General features: G+C 41.3%; 1 protein-coding gene across 6 annotated transcripts; it reads right to left on the reverse strand.

Moving 5' to 3' along the window:
* Window positions 1-11: 11 nt before the first annotated feature.
* Gdap2 lies at window positions 12-18827 on the reverse strand. Of its 6 annotated transcripts, none has more exons than NM_165552.5 (13): window positions 18582-18827; window positions 12847-12913; window positions 12635-12786; window positions 12221-12363; window positions 12030-12162; window positions 11474-11583; window positions 11147-11401; window positions 9073-9200; window positions 8894-8994; window positions 3048-3201; window positions 2846-2985; window positions 2581-2779; window positions 1651-2511 (listed from the first exon to the last, which is right to left on the reverse strand). In NM_165552.5, the coding sequence occupies exons 2-13, from the start codon at window positions 12907-12909 to the stop codon at window positions 2467-2469; spliced, it is 1623 nt and encodes a 540-aa protein (NP_724597.1). In that variant the 5' UTR covers window positions 12910-12913; window positions 18582-18827; the 3' UTR covers window positions 1651-2466. The 6 variants fall into 5 exon arrangements, with proteins under 6 accessions (NP_724598.1, NP_724599.1, NP_001260789.1 ...); NM_001273861.2 differs by having other exon boundaries at window positions 8894-8976; window positions 18359-18827; NM_165553.5 differs by lacking the exons at window positions 11147-11401; window positions 11474-11583; window positions 12030-12162; ... (2 more) ...; window positions 12847-12913; window positions 18582-18827 and adding an exon at window positions 10576-10715 and having other exon boundaries at window positions 12-2511.
* Between the last annotated feature and the right edge of the window lie 198 nt (window positions 18828-19025).

Raw genomic sequence — 19025 nt, forward strand, 5'->3', positions numbered from 1 at the left:
ATGTTTTGTTTTTTCCTTTTATTAGTTACCAATTAAATTTGTTACCTTGTATGTACTTATATATACAAAAAGAACAAGGAGCTGGATTCTCGAATTTTGGAAAAACTTAACTTAATTTCGCATTTTGTGCCACGACGATCATTCTTAATCTCGTTTCCGATTTAACAACTATAAGGAATTGGTGCTACGCTAGAAAGAATCGATCGCAAAATTCCTTTCGAAGGTACAATTTCATTAATTTAGCAACAAATCAGTTTTAGTCAATATTTTATTAGTTTTCTTTCGGTTTCGGTTTGGTTTAGTTTTCGAATTTCGATTTTTTAACGCTAAAGCAATAGCAATATTAGAAGGGAAAGTTGGGGGAAATATTAAGATTCAATGAGATTACTAGTTAAGTACTTGTGGTTGGCTTTAAGAATTACCTACAAATATTCAAATATTACGAAAAGTATTCGTCTATATATAAACTTTTTAGAAAGGAACACTTGGCATAACTTGGATTCTCCTCGACAACGTGGGACTCTCTTGAGTAATATTTCGTTTTTGAATTTTCAATAACAGTTGAATTAGAAGCCATAGGATGGGCCACCATATCTATCTAGGCGAATCCCGATTGTTGTACTCCTGTAAGGTGGTTCTCATGCAAGCATAACGTTTGAGTACACTATAGTATGATACTGATTATTGTTAGAGCTGGGAGGGAACTTGGGTGCACCCCATAGCACTCTGGTTAATTTTCCTAAATTCTGCTGGTGAGGCAATACAAAATACAATACGTAATTGGCATAATTGTCGGACGAACTGCCTACGACATATGTACATATATGTATAGTAGTACATATGCAGGTGCCTATAAGAGCCTATGTCCAAAAACTATCTCACTTTGGTGTTTCGCTATAACTCTACTTGATTTCTCATTTTAGGTACTAGCCAGGCTGCCGATTGTGGTTCGTGGAAAGCGCATTTGTCGTTTATCTAAATTTCATATCGTTCTTAATTTTTGGTTTTTGCTTTTGGGTATTCGTTTCGTTTCGTTTTTAGTTTTCGGTTTGGTTTTTAGTTTTAAATCAATCCCTGAGTGCATTTTACTTTGCATGTAATTGCGTAGTTGCTAAATCAACTGCTGGTGTTGGCTGTGGCTGTCTTTTGGCTCTTCAACTGTTGGTGCGCAGTGTTGTAAGTTTGAGTTTGAGTGGCTCTGGTTTCTGATTACTGCCAGCGAGTGCCATAATTGAATCGACTAATTACAATACCTATATATCTCACAATTACAAATATATATGTATGTACGTATAGCAGTGGCGTGCTATTGGCTTTGATTCTGGGGCTTTCTTTTTTCTTTGAGCGCAAACGGTGCATGGAAGATAAAGGGACGTGTTTCGAGTTGGAAATTCTCCTGCGCCTAAACATATCATATCAAAGTTGAACATTTAACAATCAGTATCAGTATTCAGTATACAGTATACAGTATTCAGTATTCATTACTTGTTATTCGTTAGGTTCTTTATTGGTGTTTCGATTGCTGGGAGGGCCTTACGGTGAGCTCTAGTAAGTATCTACAAAAGGTTCTGCACTTCTCAGCTGCTCAGCATCTCGGCGCTTCAAAATATATGCTTCTCTGCGAGTCGAGTTCGCATCCGTGGTTGGTTTGGTTTCGATTGGTTTAATTTATTAGTTGTGTATATTTAGTATATAGTTATGTATAAATACAATTGAATTATAGTACGTATGTGTGTGTATATGTATGTATGTATATCGGGGGATCAAACTGCATACGCGTTAGCTCTAGTATTAATACATTAATAATACAATTTGTAATTGCAAAGATAACTAACAATATGTATACTTATTCATATATACGTCTGTCTCCCTTCAGTAATCAAGTATCAAGTACAATTTATCAATTTCATATTTAGAATAATCTTGTGTATATCCGGTACATGCAGGGTCTCTAATCAAATTTTATTTTCTTCAGCATTGCTAACGTTTTTGGTTTCTCCTCGTATCCTAATCCCACTAACGAGTCCTCCCCATCGATTTCCTACCGAATATCTCAACTTTTCAACTATTTATAGCGAAATAACAAGGTTTGTTCTGCCGATGCCAACTAATCAACTAATTTCCATGCAATTCATAAGAATGTTTCACACAATTATCTGGTTTTTTGGGGCTGCCGATTTATCTTTTAGCTAATTGGTTTTTGGGCTACCGAGCGGTCGGGCGGGGGCGACTCGGCCACTCCCATAAAAGTATGCTACACAATGTTCAACAAAACTTGCGGCAAGTCAATCGATAAACGACAACATCGAAAGTTATGCGCAAGTAAACAAATATTACTTATCACGAAAATAAAATACGTTCTATAAAATCTATAAAAACTTCACAAATGTATCTGTGTAACTATATATATGTATGTATATGCTATGGTGGCTGCCAGCTGTCCTAGACAGCAACGATGGCCGCCATCTACGAGGCAGTCGGCACAGGATTGAAGTAATGCAGGCCATTGGTCTGTAAAAAGTTTTGAAACATATGATTAAATCGTTTACGCATATGGAAACCATGTTCAATCCGACTTACCGCCATGTCGTACTCGGTGATGTAGGCGGGAATTTCCAGCTGATCCTTGGTGATGGCCGAGTACAGGTGCTCCACACCCGGAAGCGAGTGCACCTTGGCCTTGATGGCAGGCGCCATGAACGTGGTGAACCACCAGGTCATCATCTTAGTCCAGAAAGTGGGGTGCACGATATAGAAGGCCTTCAGGTTCTTCTTGTATCTAACCGAACATAAGCAGAATTTAGTAAAATGTCATTTTCCATGAGGTGTTGAGATAGAAACTCACTTGTAAGGCAACACACTGTAGACCTCACGCAGCCAGTGCAGCGATGGATAGTTGTTCGTGGATGTCAGCGTGTGGAAGTACGAGATGACATAGTCTCCTTTAACGATGGGATCCAGTAGCTTAATCAGATATAGCAAGGCCTACAATGCACAAGTAGGATTAGTATATGTCAATGTGGATATCTGCTTAGAAGTGTTTTTACCTTTTCCAGGTCAATGTTCTGGGCGGGGAACCATTTGCCGCAGAACACAATCACAGGCCGACCCAGGCGGTCCACGCCGCTCTGGTAAAGGCAGCCGATGCCGGACACCTCCGTCAAATCCTCGACTTGGGCACGACGCAGTAGGCGCTCGTATCTGGAAAAAAGCAAAACAGCGGTTAATCCCATATAGATTTATAATAGTAGGTCATAACAACTAATGTGATTAGCTTTAGAGTTGTGGTGCTAATTCTGTAAGATGTTTAAAATAACCTGTGTACGTATGTACATATATAAATATTTTATTGTTGTGTTTATTGATATACCTTACATTCTAAGATCGATTGCAAAATGGATTACACGCACGACTGGTTCTACTTAAGATTGCATTCATTTTGTTTACTCTCCGGCCTCTGACTTTTCAAGTACTAGACATATAATGATTATGTGAAGCCCACATTGATTGGGTTGCTTGGCGAGGGGAGTTCGATCGATTATTATGTGGAGTCACGCAATTCCAGGCCATATAAGCATATAAATACACTGACACAATCACCAGAAGCTATTGTGGAGTTGCCTTGGCCGACTGCTTGGAATTCATTTCGCTAAAAACAAAGTCGCTGAACATCATGTTTATCCGCTTGGTGAATTATTAATGCGAAAGGCGTGATAGACTCATGCTTAGCTAGTTTGCTTTTGTTAGCTTAGTTGCTAAATTCCGGCAAATATTTGCCAGATAAAAGTACGAAATTAGAATGGGAATGGGCAGGGAAAATGGGTCATCCAAATTAAGTTTCGAACTTAATGTGCATTCAATTGGTCAGTGAATGAGTGCGCACTTTACTGATGAGTATGAGTCATTCGAAGAATCGCCAGAGAATTGATGTATCTATATGTATATATATACATATATATATGTATACCATTCGCGTAGCCAAAGGTGTGCAAAAGTTGTGCTAAGATGATTAACAGCTTTCGACGCCACACGCCGAACTGCAAACTTTCAAGCTGGCTAATTGAATGCCTCAGCCTGCGCCAAATGCGGACTAATATGAGTCAATTTCAGCTGACTTAGACTTAGTGGATGTGATTAACACGGCTGGCACCTCCTGCCGCAGTAAACTCCGGTAGCAGCAACCGATAAGCCGTTTACGACTGCGGAAAGATGGCCAGATAATGGGCCAGATAGTACCCAAATGTGACGCATTGTGACGCAGTGCTAGCCAACTCAATCTCGATCACAATCTCATAATTTGTGTTTGCCCAGCTAAAGATACACATACAGATACAGCTGCGGATGCGGATGCAGGTGGATTTGGCGGGTGGTGCCCCCTGAATGTGATTATCGTGCGAAATATACAATGAATATTAAAGCGCAATGCTAATCCGCAGAATAAATCTCACACTTTAACAAGTCAGTGCCGCAGAAAAGTAATAACATTATTATTAGATCACATTTCCTGCCATCACACACATTGCATGTTATTATTTGCTGGCACGTACGGAGAAACAAGGCCGAAAGGTTCTGGCGTTCTGTTTAGGTTCACTTGCGGTGGGTGAACGGTTGAACGGATGAACGGGTGAAGGTTGCGTGGGTGGGGTGGGCGGTGCAACAGCCAGTCAGGGACAAGCTGCACGGCAAACCAAAGGATGTACGAGTCTAAAAATAGACTTTGTGGCAACTGGGGAGGCAAGAGTTCAGCTGTACTTAATTAACTGTGAACAGTGCAATGGTGCAACTAGAACGTATTCAACTGAAAAACTCTATTAGATGATCGTATCAAAACAGAACGTGATAAACACAGAATAAGACTTCTTTTTAAAAAATCAATTAATTTCGCACTCATTTCCGTTAAATTGTCAACTATCTACCTCCTAAGTCTACATAGTATGGCTTTTCGATGACTAATTTGACTAATTTTGATGGTAACATTTGGTATTGCGATGTAGAATATCTTATAGTAAATGTTCATAACTGCGTAAGTAGCTTTCAACTTTATGTATCTGATAGTTATTGAATCTTACTGGAACAGTAAGGTTGTAATGCATCGCACCCACCGCTGACGTCATTAAACCCTTGCCAAGGAGCAATTGTTTACAGCATGGTGGCGGGGAGGGGGGGAGTAGGGGCGTTGATTGGCCGTCCGACTCCGTGACTGACACATCGCACCACACCGACTGGCAAGGGCCTTACCTTTCCTCCGGCGACTCCATGAGCTCATCGGGGAGGACGTCGTTCATGTCGCCAGTGGTTTCTTGCATGGGACTGGAGCCCAGGTCAATCGACGTCATGCCTTCTAGCATTGTCATAGTTTACTGAGTTTCGGATGGGTTGTAGTTGTTGCTGGTTTCGCTGGTGGGTGGCACTACTTGCTGTTCCCTTTGAGTTCGTCGTTCGCCTCTCGCGCACAATTACGGTATATCGATTTTAAGACAAAATAGAAATTAGGTTTTTTCAACGGTTAACTGTACGTTTTGATTTGCTCGCTGCTGTTTTCGAACCGATTTAGAGCATTCAATTGACGCAAAGCGAACTGTTTTTTTTCCTTTCGCCAAATACTTATAAATAGTTTAGGGTATTTTTCTCCGTTAAATAATACGTATGTGCGGGCAGCGTAGTGGCCAGACTTTTGCGTTGTACGGAAGCGGCTCGTGGAAATGCGAAAATAGAAATAGTTTTTCCCTTATACTTTCAGCTTTTCAGCTCGATGCGATTTTATGGATTTATCACCGATTCCTATATGGAATTGGCGCCCTCACGGATTTATATATCTCAGTGCACGTCCGTTCGCCGCGAGTGGAGCTTTTCGAATGAGCGAATTGGCGGCGAGTGGGGCTGCTCTTGAATCTTTTTCGCCGCCCCAGCAGCCGCGAAGGAGCGTGGGAAAGGTAGCGGTGGAGAGAGAGAGAGAGACGCAGTGGCGACGTCGCCGCAAAAGAGCTTACACTCTTGCTCCCGTTCTCTCCCACGCGATGATGCTGCACAGAAAGAAAAGCTGATACGATTCGCTAAATCGTGTTACTTTAAAACAGTATTTCAATCGAAATTGCATTACAATTCAAGTCCAAATGAACCCCAATGTGAACTTATGAATATCATGAACCATGAATATATTAAAGGTAATTCTGTTTGTGTTGAACGTGAAGTTAATTTATCTTAAATAAATTTATCCCACACAATCCAAGGCAAATGAGCTACCTAGTTTGACCTGCGCATTTGGTATCAAGATGGCCTTTTCTGACAGTGTACGTTGCTCGGGAGAGAGTGTAGGGTCACTCTCTCCTTTTTGGAGCGTGCGCCCTTTTCGCCTCTCCAATGACAATCAGTTACAACACCAATGCCCAGAAGAGCGAGAACCGTTAGAGGCAGGGCTGCAACAACAACAACCCAAGGACATCATGTTAGCGGCTTTATTTGCACTAATGTCAGTCGAGCTAAAACAAAACTGTCCAAAAATGAAATCAGTTCAAATGTTTGCGTTGTCAGTTGGCAGCTAAATGCGCAAAAAACGAACACACGAATGCTATTTCGGTTCCACCACCCACCGCCCACCACTCACCACTCACCCATACTAGCACATTCAGTGGGAAGTACGGGAGTATGCGTGCAATGTGCAACATTTCCATCAGAATGGATGGTTGGCATAAACAACATTACTCTCTTGACTCATCTATTTGCGTAAACAATTGTACAAGTGTACATTTCGAAAATAATAAGATCAAAACGATTTCAATTGGTACGATTTACGGAATCATTACTCAAAACAAAAATTCAAATCGAGCATAAGGTGCTTGATTATTAAAAAAGAAACCTTTGCACTGGACATTGGGAAAAACGCAATTTTAATCCAGCTCAGATTTAAATCAAATATTGCACATTTAAGAAAGCAATAATAGCGGTATAACTCAAAACCAACATATTGCTAATAGGGCTTAAGTGTTATTACAATTCAAATCTCTTCTATGCAAGCTTCCTATATATTTTCAAATATTCATATTTACGTCTGAGTGAGAGTGGATGACCTCAGAATGTAATTAAAAAATTAACTACGAATAAAAAATATAACAGTCAATAATTAGATACCCCATAGCTGAATAACAGGGCTATTCTAAAATAATTAGTTATAGGGAAGTAATAATAAATCGAAATCATATTTTCTGCATGTGCCTCGATGACCTCAGACAGAATTTAATCGAGAAGAGGCGCCTGCACAGTGGGGTGCATTCCCCTCGCACGCACACACAAAAAAAGGCGAACGACAGTGGAAAACTGGTCCAGGAAACGGCATTCTGTTGTCACCAACCAACTGAATACACATACACATATGTATGCATGTACAAACATACAGCTCCCATGAAATCGGTTGAATAAATTAAGATGCCTGGGAGATGTTGCACTTAAATGTCTACAAAATGTGTGCGGGGCATTTGTGCGGTTTCATTCAATGAACTGCAACGGTTCGATATTCTGATTATATAGCCACCGGCCGATCCGGTTACCAGCGGATTCACGAGATATCCACTTCAATCGAGCTGTCACTTGAATTGTTTTAATTAGGGTAGTCGCCAATATTTGGAACAAATATGCATCAAGTTAACGCTATCTAAATGATTAACATTTACATTAATTTTATGATATTTTCATTTTCTATATTGATCTATAACTTTCGATTTCAATCCCAATTTAGTATAATACGAGTAGTGTAACCCTAAGATGTTATCTTTTTGTTTGACAGACTTAGTTCCAAGTGAACACAAATTATCTCCGGTTATAAGAGCATTTATAAATATTCATAAATGTTTACCTCTAATCTTTCACCACGAATAAAACGGGAAAATAAATATTTTTCAGGCGATAAGAGTATCTTAGATGTATATCCCATATGTAAGTATATATTTGAAAGAATAATTCAATTTATAGCTTGAGTTTAGGTTGAAATGTGTTACACTTTTTTCAAGTGTAACTCCTGCTAACTTCAGAATAGTGAACTCTTTTTTTAGACCTTCCACAGAGCTGTAAATATTCATTTGCTGGGTTTGTCAAGATTTCACGCAAACTATGACGCCACTCAGCTCAATATTCCTACGTCACAGTTGGCGTCACAAATGAAGAAGGTCACAAAGCACTTGGCCAGTACAATTAGCATTGTGCAGGACGATCCGTTCACCACTCCACTAAATTCAATTTTAGCCAGAAACTGAGCCGAGCTACCACCGGGTTGCGTGCCACGGGCCTCTAAAATTTCGACAATCGGCGGAATTTACATAGAGGAAAGGCATTTGCCAGACGGTTAAGATATTTCCGGCATGCTCCTGTAATAAAAACGCTGGAGGAAGGGCTCGCTGACGAGGTGTTTATTGGCGGAGCAGGAGCGGGAGAGCCAACTAGTGCGTGCTTTTCCGGCCGCTTTATTAGCTGCAGATTCCCCACACTCCAGCGAATTAGGTGACGCACTGCGTCATATGGTAACATAAGCGATCAAGTGATAAGCTAGTTAAGCTCTGAACTCCACTTAACGTACTTCTGCTTAATCTGAATCTTTCCTTTCAACCGACATTTGATTTTATTTACCCAATAATACGCAACGATTGCGATACAGAAAAATTTGTTTACAAAATTTAAATGATTCACTCATTAAACGAATTCAAGATATTTCACTCCTAGTAATGTTTGCTTATAGCTTGTTTACTTTCTCGATTAAATGCTAATGGGAATATGAATAATCAGAATTTTCTATGCTAATATCTAAAAGCGATAATTTTCAAAAATAATAAAATATAATATTAAAGTAAAGGCCTATTATAGAGCTAAATGAACTTATTGCATCTAATATCAAATAATTGCTTACCTTTCCTGATGCTCAATGCCCTCGACTCCCTCGGAAATGACATTCTCGTAAACTCCGGTGCGTGGTCGATCACTGAGCAGGTGCTGCCGGTCCAGATCGCGCTGTTGTGGGTATTGGGTATCAATTCCATGAATGAGTTAGCAAATCAACTTCAGCTCGGATGCTCAAATGCAACTCACCTGAAGCTGAGCCTGCAATCCGCTGCTGTACGAATTCAGGCTGAGACCGTTCATATCCCGAGCTCCGTACTCCAGATCCGAACTATTGCCCTCCATGTCGTGTGGACTCACGTCTGAATCGTCGTCGGCTGCGGAAGATAACAGATGGTAAATGGGGTTTAATAAATGGTTATAACGAAATCAGTTTGAGGTACTTGTAGGATTTAGGATTTAGGAAGGACTTAGCTCAAAGTACATGCAACTTTATATAGGGATTCTAAAAATACACTTATCATATTGTGATATTTTCAAGAAAACGTTTCATCAGTTGAGGTATTAAATATATTCATTATCTTCATCGAACTGAGACTGGTAACTTGCAACTCCTGATCTTTTAACAATTTTTCTTTGTATTTCTTTTGGGGGCGTTGTGGCTTTTGGTCTTTACACGAGAACTCAAACGAGTTGTTTATCATTCTGCGCTGGATTTCTGCTTCGATTTGGATTTGGATTTGGATTATGCCCGCAGAGCAAACGCTTTCTGTAATCCGCGAACTTCAGCGATGCGAAATGTGAGTCGAACTGAATGCCAGCTCCGGGCGGTTGAGACGGCACAGCAGCGGAGCGGATAAACGCACGAGCGTTGAGCAAAACTGGATGCTGCCCTCTGCTCTCCCCCCTCTCCCCTACTAATTCACTCTTCAGCGCTCGCTTTGCATCGCTCTCGGCGGATAACTGATAAGACTGATAACGCGACTGCGACGACATGATTTAGGCCCAGAACGGAACTTGGCCAGGCCAAAACACTTGACTAACACTCCTCGTGATAAGAGCGGCCAGAGCAAGTTAACAAACTGCTGATGATAAGCCAACGTAAGACGAATGCGAAATGTTATTAGCTTTCGCTTACATGTTCAAATAAGACGATATAGTCGAAGATTAACTAATCAAGATTTTGTGGGTTCTATAGGGGTTATTAGGTAAGTTCTAATTATGCATTTTACTGATATTATATTATTTAAATTTCTATATAATAAATAGCATTTTACTTGAAAAGGAACTAGATATCCAAAATCTACAAATTTTATTGGAACTTATTGTAAACGGAAAGAATTATCAGCATACACAATAAACTGAGTTTTATAACGATTGTCAATTATTTATTCCAAACATTTAACTAGATTAAAATAATAGAAATATAATTATATTTTTAACATTTAGTTAAGAAAAATAAAAGTACCAAAGTCAAATGTAATTAAATGTCACAGTAAATTTAAACAATTATTAATTAGTGTATGCTTTCCCTTAAATAATTTACTTGTAGAACTACAAGGGAATTTACACTTTCACAAGCAGAAATCCATCCCGAAAGTATGCAACGAAATTTTGTTCGATTCCTAGCACTCAGCTTTTTGTCAGCTAGCACAGTAACTTAGTTGACCAAGATTGACATTTTACTCTTGACTGGATTTATGACACATATTCCAAGTGAGCCAGGTAAGTTTCTGCGTGGCAAGCACTTACAAACACGTTAGTTGGTATAATTGGTTCGATGTTGTGGGTAGGGTGGCCCAAATATCAAAACCTTGTGACTTTCGCGCGACCAAACGAATGCAACTACTGCCAAGTGACCCGCACTCGACCGACTTTGCAGCGTAACTGAAGCCATAGAAGTCGAAAGGCCAGTCAACATAGCAGACAATAGCGAATTTCTCGTATATTGCGCTAGTGTTTCATGCGTTATTCACTTGTTCCACTGCTGTGTTCTTATCTTATCGACAGGCAACAAAGGAACTGTATATACGGCATGTAGAATCATTGCCATGTTGATAGCCGTCTTTATCATCGACAGCCGATTGATAAGCCGCCGGTGAGAAAGCAGTGACGAAAGCCACAATCGCACAGCTACAATCAGAAATGTGATATGTGCTATGTCCATAGAAATGATCTTTACTGCAAGATACACTATCATTTCGCTGGCTAATACACTCTGCTCGTTGCATATACTCAGTTCTATTACAAAATATTTATGTTTAAATCTGACTTCTGGGATCAAAGGCCAAGTTGCTTATACACTTCGTGCTTCGTTACTCACCTAAATGATGACGCATGTGGACACTGTGCTGCGGATTGCGGATGATGCGTATCTGGCGATCGGGATCCGGATGTTGCGGCTCCCCGAACTCGCCGCCAATGTCCTTGGGCAGCTGCCACAGGGCACTGCGCTCCTCCAGCTGATCCCTGGGGAAGTACAGTGGGGCCAGGACCTCGTAAGTGCCGCGCTCGCTGCTGCCCACGCACAATATCACAACCTGCAGGGTGCACTTGTCCAGATAGCGACGAATGGTACCTGCACATTGGGTAAATAGATTTTGATTAGTTCAAAGATTTGGGTTGTGAATGTATATCTTTTGGTACTAACGCAGGGCAATGTGGGCTGCCACATCCGCGGGAAAGCTCTTCTGGTGGGCACTGATGTTGCACAGGGCGATGGTGTGCAGGTTAAGTTCCTTCGCCTTGCACAGGACATTTCTGGGGAAGAGGGAAGCACATATTTAATTACAACCGATGGTTATTTGTTACATAATACAATATATACTAGAATACTTATACATCTTACATCTTACATCGTCCTATTGAGTAAACATTTTGTCCTGTTCAACACAATGAGTGCAAGTATACAAGTTTCGAGTAAATCTAAATCTCTGTATTAAGTATTTGCCTGTTAATTCCCTTTCTTAAAGTAGACTACAACTATTAGTCACAGAAAATGTTCTAATCATCATGTTAATGCATTTATAGACAGTCGGTATTGGATCAACATTTTAGGAGCAGCTTTTACACTACCAATCAATATTCTACATAATAACAAACTCAAGTTAAATTTTTTAGAAAAGTGTTAATGTGATCTATTTCTAATTCAATTTTGGATATATAACTACGCAGAGAGTAGAAAGTTCCCAAAACTTCAGACTCACCTGTAGCAGCAGTGCAGCGTATTCTCGGCAGCCGTCTTGAACTTTTCCCTGTAGGCAGGTGCCACTGTATGCAGCACGTACTTGGCGGGCAGATTGTATCCACGCGTGATGCGCACATCGCCAGTGCGGCATTCTAAGTGGCAGATATTTCAGATATTATATAGAATTGCATTCTTTCAGACCCAACTTACCTTTAACCGTTGTGCTCAGCTCCTCGCGCAGCTGATTACCAGCCACTGCGAAGATGCGCTCCGATATGCTATTGCTTTCAGTCAGAGTCTCATCGCTGGTGTTTGTGATGGCGTCCACCTCCAGAGTGGTCATGTCCCCATCCCTGATAGATCAAGAAAAAACATGGCATTGTAATCAACATGGTCGATATAGGTATATTCATTTGGTTATCTCCATATGCATACAACTTTATCATTGACAAGTAACTAATCTACATTCTAAGTTCTTTATAATCTAACATCAAGTTGTATGTTTATGTTTACACTATTAATTCATATATGTATGTAATTTGTGGCAGTTAAAAACATTAAATGAAATACTTATTGTTCCATCATGATATATCAAAATAATCTATCATTTTGTTTGGTACTAACCAGATTACGAAGCGATTGTTGACATCTTTGCAGAGTGGAAAGGGACTGCGATTGTGCCGGGGTCCGCCCAGATTGGAGTAGTCCGTGATCGGCAGTCGTGTGTCTGTTTTCTGTGAGCCACCCCAGGTGGCCAGGTTATCCAATTTGACAGGCTAAAGGTGGGAATTGTGAGTGCTGCTATTCAAGGCGTTTGCTTGCTTGGCACTACTTACACATGAGCTTGAGCTGGATTCGAATGCTTTGAAGTCCACATTTGAGTTCGTGTCGAGACGCATTGCTCTGTAACGAATAAACCAAAAGCTGTAGTTAGTTTCAGGCTCACCATTAGCTTGACCATCAATCAGTCTTCAACTGGCTAAATTTAGTTGTACCCAACATAACCTGTTCTCCGCCGTAACCATTTCGGTCGTTGAATTTGTTTACAATCAACTCGTTGTCCGGCTTTAGCCAGTTTCGACTTGTGTGCGTGGGTTTGGTGTTCACAGAGCCCAGAACTCCGCGAATGAATCACCAATGGTGCCGAGCGACACCTCGCATTCGCCCAAATCTGCGACTGCGAGGGCAACGAATGAAATCTATAAATATTTACATTCTAATTGTCATTGTTAGTTGTCATCACGTAGACGGAAGATCTTAATTCGCGGGTAAACACAAAAAGCTGGAAAAGCTGAAAATGTTTTGTGTTGAGGGTGCGAGATAGGGCTGCAGTAGTGCCAGAAGTCTAATAACTTTTTCAAAGTGAGAAGCTATTCAGGCCTGATCTCTGTTGATATTAAATATCACTATATTATTCGAGCAATATTTAAATAAGCTATTTATGGGTATTCTAACCGTTTTTTATTTTTTTTTGTCATATTTTATGATAGTACCCATCTCCGACTAAAGAATGTCGTAATGCAAGGCCGAATGCAGCGAAAGTATCCACCACCCACCTCCCTCTTGTTCTCACCTGCTGCATGTGCGTCACTGGCCAAGTGAATGGTGAAAGCAACAGCAAAAACAAAAGCAGCTACTAAAACGCTGGCGAATGCAAACTGCAGCTGCGCTCTTAATTGCCATATCAAAACGCTTCAGGGGCGGACCGACTGCCCACCAGTTGAGCCCTTCGACCTTTGCCCTTTTCCTCTCAGGTGAACAGAGCGAGGACCCATCTCAAAATGTGACCCAAATTGGCACTTTCGGAATCGAGCCACTATATATATGTATATATATATTTATATATATATCGCGGCTATTGTCTTTGCGATGTGTGTCGAGTGTGGCTATCGTCGCACAATGCAAAACTTTCCACAGCCACTAGCACTTGAGTAAACATCGTGGATTTGAAGGGAATATCTGTTATCTGAACGGAATGACGGTCATTCTAGAAATAAATACTGATCTCAACGTCCCACGAAAGAGAGAAACTAATTTTAGACATAATTCGTTGAAGCAATAGGAAGTGCAGGGCTAGTAATATTTATATTAACCTACTATATATGCTTTAAAACCATATAGTTTCTACCGGTAAAAGATACTTAAAACAAATACTCTTCCCTTACCATATTCAAACCAACTTACTATTTTAGTGAGATACGTTTTAGATATTTCCTGCATATACACTGTGTTATCAAGAAAGATACAGGGGAAATATAATAACTATTCATCATACATAATCATTGCATTGCAAACTGATTCACGAAACTATTATACCCCAAATGAAAAAAGCCAGTTTGTGAAGCCAATCTGTCCAATCTAAATTGGCATCTTAAACCCACACCATCAAACGGCGGAGAATCTTAAAACAGATAAGATGACGGGTAAACAAAGCAGATATATTGCCGGATGAGTTGCATTGGGGGTGTTCCTTCCGTCTATGGAAGAGCAATAACGTCAGCAATGGCAATTGCCAGATCAGCCGGCAAATAGCAATTAGCCACACATTCAAATGCTCCTAATGGCCAACCGATGATCCATCAGAGGGACAAGGAAAGTGATGGAGCGCTTACGTGATCGTTTGTTGATCGTGGGGTTGCATAAGGTTTACCCCCTTATTTCATTCGTTCACCGGGCGGACGAGCACCCTGTATACAAGTCCGACTGGTCTAACCAGCAATCAGAATTGACAAATATTTTACAGCTTGTTTGCTTATCGGTCGGTTCTGTTGTTTTTGCTCTAAGGTATAATGGCCAACAGAAATACGTAAATTACGTCTCAGCTCAGTGTTGGCTTTTGATTAGCTACGCCGGAAAACCGCCAACCTCCTCGCTACACCAACTCGTTTATGTAGAATGCAAATAAACAAAATGCTACTGGCGTTGACATATAGTGGCGGAATAGCACCGAAATTGGTCATCAACGTGTGGTTTCATTGTTCCAACTTACTCATCATTAGATAAATATTTTTAATGTGGCAAGAACGTATAGAGATCATTCACAAACAACGGCCACAATAAATCAGCATTGATCAAATTAATGATTACAAGATTTAAATTACATTTAGTCTGAATACGTTTCAAATTCGCTTGGCTAAGTCATTGGAGCACTTTTGAATTATTTTCTCTTTAAATCAGAACCAATCAGCCTGGCACTTTACTTTTGAATTGTTTTCCCCGCCTGCTGCCGAGAGATTCGTTTTAAGCTGCCGCATGTGGTTGCAAGTGGCTGACTGGGTGCTGGCCGATAACTGGCTTTGCAGTTATTCCTCGTATTGCATTCGGCTTGAGCTATCACTGCCAAGCCACCTACACCACCTACACCACCCACCACCCACTGGCTAAAGTCCAAATGGGCGCACATGTGACTCCCAAGCCCAAGTTTTCCTTCGCCTCGCCTTGATTTGTCTTGCCAGTTGGCGTGCCCGAGTCAATTACATTATTTCAACTGTGCTGCATGACATGAGTTACCCCACCAGCCCAACCACCCCCACCGACCCACCTGCTTTTCCGGGGGTGTGGGGTTTTCAGGGAAAAATTGTGAAAAGTTGCAGGAGGAGGCAAACAACTTAAATGTAAATATCGCAGGGGCAAGGGTCATCCGCATATATTGGTTCAATGATACGGAAATCTTTGAAGGTTATTGTCTTTGTATTGAAAGAACTGCAGAAAATTGCAAAGGCCATAAGGAATATGTATAATCGTAAAAGACCAGCAAATTGCCTTTAAGATAGACGACAGTTTAAGATCAATAGACGGTAAAATCCACATTATACAACTTGTTTACTATCGAAAGGCAGGATGTTTGGCAACCAGCGCAATATAATCCCTCCTATATATGCAAGGTAACATGTGACATTGTTATTGATTGAATAGCACATACGAACTATATATTGCGTTAGATAAAAGCAATTAAATAGAATGGTTATACCTTTAAGCATACATATGCAATATACTCAGTAAAAGAATTCAGCTCAATGGTTGGCTCTCCAGGGTACTTTTCAGTCGGACACCGAACGAGTCTAGAATAAATGCGATTCCCCCATCGCCAGCCGTTCCAATTTGGGCCAGCAAATGCTCGTAGCAACTTTGTTTACGCTACACGCTCAATCCGCCAAACTGTTGCATAATAAATGCGAAATTGTCGCCCACATGCCAAGGCCTTTGCCGAGCCAGGCTGCTTCCAAAAAAAAAAAAAAAAAACAAGTCAGAAACAGCCGAAAATACATACAAAATACTTGGCTTCAGTTGCCATAAAAACTACAGAAGGAGCTCAGGAGCCCTCCTGCTACCGTAGCAGGATTGGCATTACATCGCCGGAGTGGGCAAACGAATCCAACTGGGCTGCGCTTGGCACGGACCGAAACCGAGCATTCAGATGCCATGCATTAAGTATACGCCGTGTGTGCGCCAGTCCGTGCGAGCTGCACGAGGTTGTTGGCATTGTCCTTTGCCTTCTGATCTCTGGCCCGGATTCCGAATTCCAATCCCAGAGCTAACAAACAGTGCCAGGCGGAAAGCGGTCCGATTTGTGTATCTTCCAGTCAGCGTCGCCCAAATATTTGCTGTTTATATTCATGTCGGATGCGTCATAGGCGTCAAGGCCTAACCTCCAGCTACTACAGCTATAGCTTCCCAATCATTGGCTATTAGTCGGCGCAACTGTGGGCCTAGTTTCACCTGACGTCAGCGGGATTAATTTCCCGTTGGCCATTGTTGAGCGCAAATTGCAGCAATTTTCCCGGCATTATCTTCGACTAAATTGTGTCGAATTGTCGCACAGTCCTCGAATAATAATTATAATCTGCAGCAGTCAGCTCGTTCTTCTTCCGACGAAACAGCAGAGCAGAGAATGCATTTATATAATGGCCGGTTTGCTGAAGCATTAAGTGAATGGCCAAATGCCCTGACAATGGTCTCATTCAGCGATTGTTGTTCTTGTCGTGCCTGGCCAACTCCAATGACCCCAATAAGCTGGCCAACTGCCCGAACAATAACTCCAGTTTGTGGGGCGGCTTGGGGTTTGGGGGAAATTACATTTCTATTAGGGAAATTCCACACACACAACTGTGTGCTTATGTGTGCACACACATTTGTGCGGCGGCAAATGCTAAAACGCTTATTAATAATTGTCAGTTTCTGTTAAGCGGACACGCACAGTGGGGCAAAGTATGTAAATTTTTGTTAGTCTAGTATATGGTAAAAACTAAAAGATCTATCATAATGGATTCGACTATCATGTTTAAGTTCTACAACATAATGCTCTGCAGTATTGCATCATTTGGTTAACTAAGTTGTTAGATAATATCATTTTAGTGCTTTTAAAGCAAAAACCCCAATAGCTGGCCGTTAATATTTAACAGCCTATTTGCAATTTAAGGACCAACTTTGCCTAGTTTGTGGGATTTGGACTAAACTAGCGAGCGATTATATGGCCCATGGCCATTTCAATATCGCCTGATAATTGGGCTGTGCTGGCAATTAACTGTGACCCCCACGAATCCCCAGTGGGCCATGCAGCTGGCTTCGATGATGACTTGAGTGGCTGACAGGCGGGAAAGCCGTCGAAACTGCAGTCATATATGTATATTTGAAATTCAGCGCACGAAAATCCAGGGAGGAGGAAAAGCCAGTTTTTAGGCTCCGGTCAAATGCTGCTCCGGCACTCGCTTAGTTATGTATTTTCGCATAAATTTCTAATGCATTCGCAGCCGATGTTGCAGCACGTTTGTACAAAGTGGTGCGGGAGGCAGCGGGTGGGAAAATTGTTTGGGAAATGCTCGGAAAATGGGGGGCGTTCGTTGGGGTGGCACGAGGTAAGTGTTCTTGGTGAATAAACCTGTCACTGAATGAACTTAACGTAGCTCGCTACTAAACCGAAATCATAAATAATTAGTGGCATGGCCGAGAAGTGGAAGTTGCACAAGCTCGGCTCCTGAAGGTTATTTCACTTTTTTTTTTTTTTTTGTTTCTTATTTTGTGAGTGTGTGCGCGTGTCTCTTCGTAATTGCCTCTGTATTTGTGTTTATATTCACCCTCTCCTTACAAAAGAACGCTTTTTCACCAGCCACAGAAACAAAATCAAAATGCTGTTTATTGTATAATCGAGACCTTGTTTTTGCCTGCTTCGTTTTTTTCTTTTCTATTCGTTACTTCACTGACTATTATTTCTCTCGTTTTGGAAAATGCACACACAACTTTTTCGAAACGAAAACACTAAAAGACAACACACTCACACACAAACACACACACAGGCGGATGCGTGGGCAAACATACACAGATACACACACATAGAGATACTCCGTTTACCGTTAAGCGGGCGAGGGGCGGTGGGTGGTAGGCGGAGTGGTGTGGAGTGAGATAAAGGAAAACGCGGTAGTTGGTCGACGGTGGTAGGCGCGGCGGTTATTCAGGTAACTCTCTGCGAGAGTGTGTGCGTGTGGCGGTGTGTTCGTGTGAGTGTGTGCTTGCCTGGCTGCGCCTGTATGCGTGTGTGTATATTTGCAATCCAAAGTTTACGGGCTTTACGCACTCGGTTCGTCGATCAATGAATCAAACTCCAACTCCGGGTAGCAGCTTTAATCACTTCTCTTGCACGTTTCGCTCAGTGTTCTTCGCGTTCGATTTCAGCTCCTCGGGTTAGTGTGTGTGTGTGTGTTGGTGTGCCGTGTTCGTGTGTGTGTTTTCGGTGTGTTGCAAGCTTCAGTTTCTCGGCTCAAATCACTTCTTCTTCTCTTTCTCGGCCACCGCTCGTCTGAAATCCGCGTTCGACACTGAAGTTAGCGAAAGCTTTCGGCCCAGCTTTAAACTTTCGACTGCTCAGAGCAGTGGGACCAAATAGAATTAACTCGATGGAGCTATTTAAGCCTGCAATATTTTTAAGTAACAGCAAGTCCAACAAAAATAAAAAAATATTCAAAAAATGTATTCCAAATTAAAATGTTTTGTTATGCGCCAAACTTTTTACTGTTAAACT

The sequence above is a fragment of the Drosophila melanogaster genome, chromosome 2R, assembly GCF_000001215.4.
Source record: "Drosophila melanogaster chromosome 2R".
Taxonomy (NCBI): domain Eukaryota; kingdom Metazoa; phylum Arthropoda; class Insecta; order Diptera; family Drosophilidae; genus Drosophila; species Drosophila melanogaster.

What these genes read in the sequence shown, in the direction of transcription:
- Gdap2 (NM_165552.5), bottom strand. Translation starts at nt 12,909, where the DNA reads ATGCGTCTCGACACGAACTCAAATGTGGACTTCAAAGCATTCGAATCC. An exon ending in GGCAGCCCACATTGCCCTGC is followed by an intron (nt 11,402 to 11,473) that starts GTTAGTACCAAA and finishes CCCAATGTGCAG; the next exon opens with GTACCATTCGTCGCTATCTG. An exon ending in TACAGTGTGTTGCCTTACAA is followed by an intron (nt 2,780 to 2,845) that starts GTGAGTTTCTAT and finishes ATGTTCGGTTAG; the next exon opens with ATACAAGAAGAACCTGAAGG.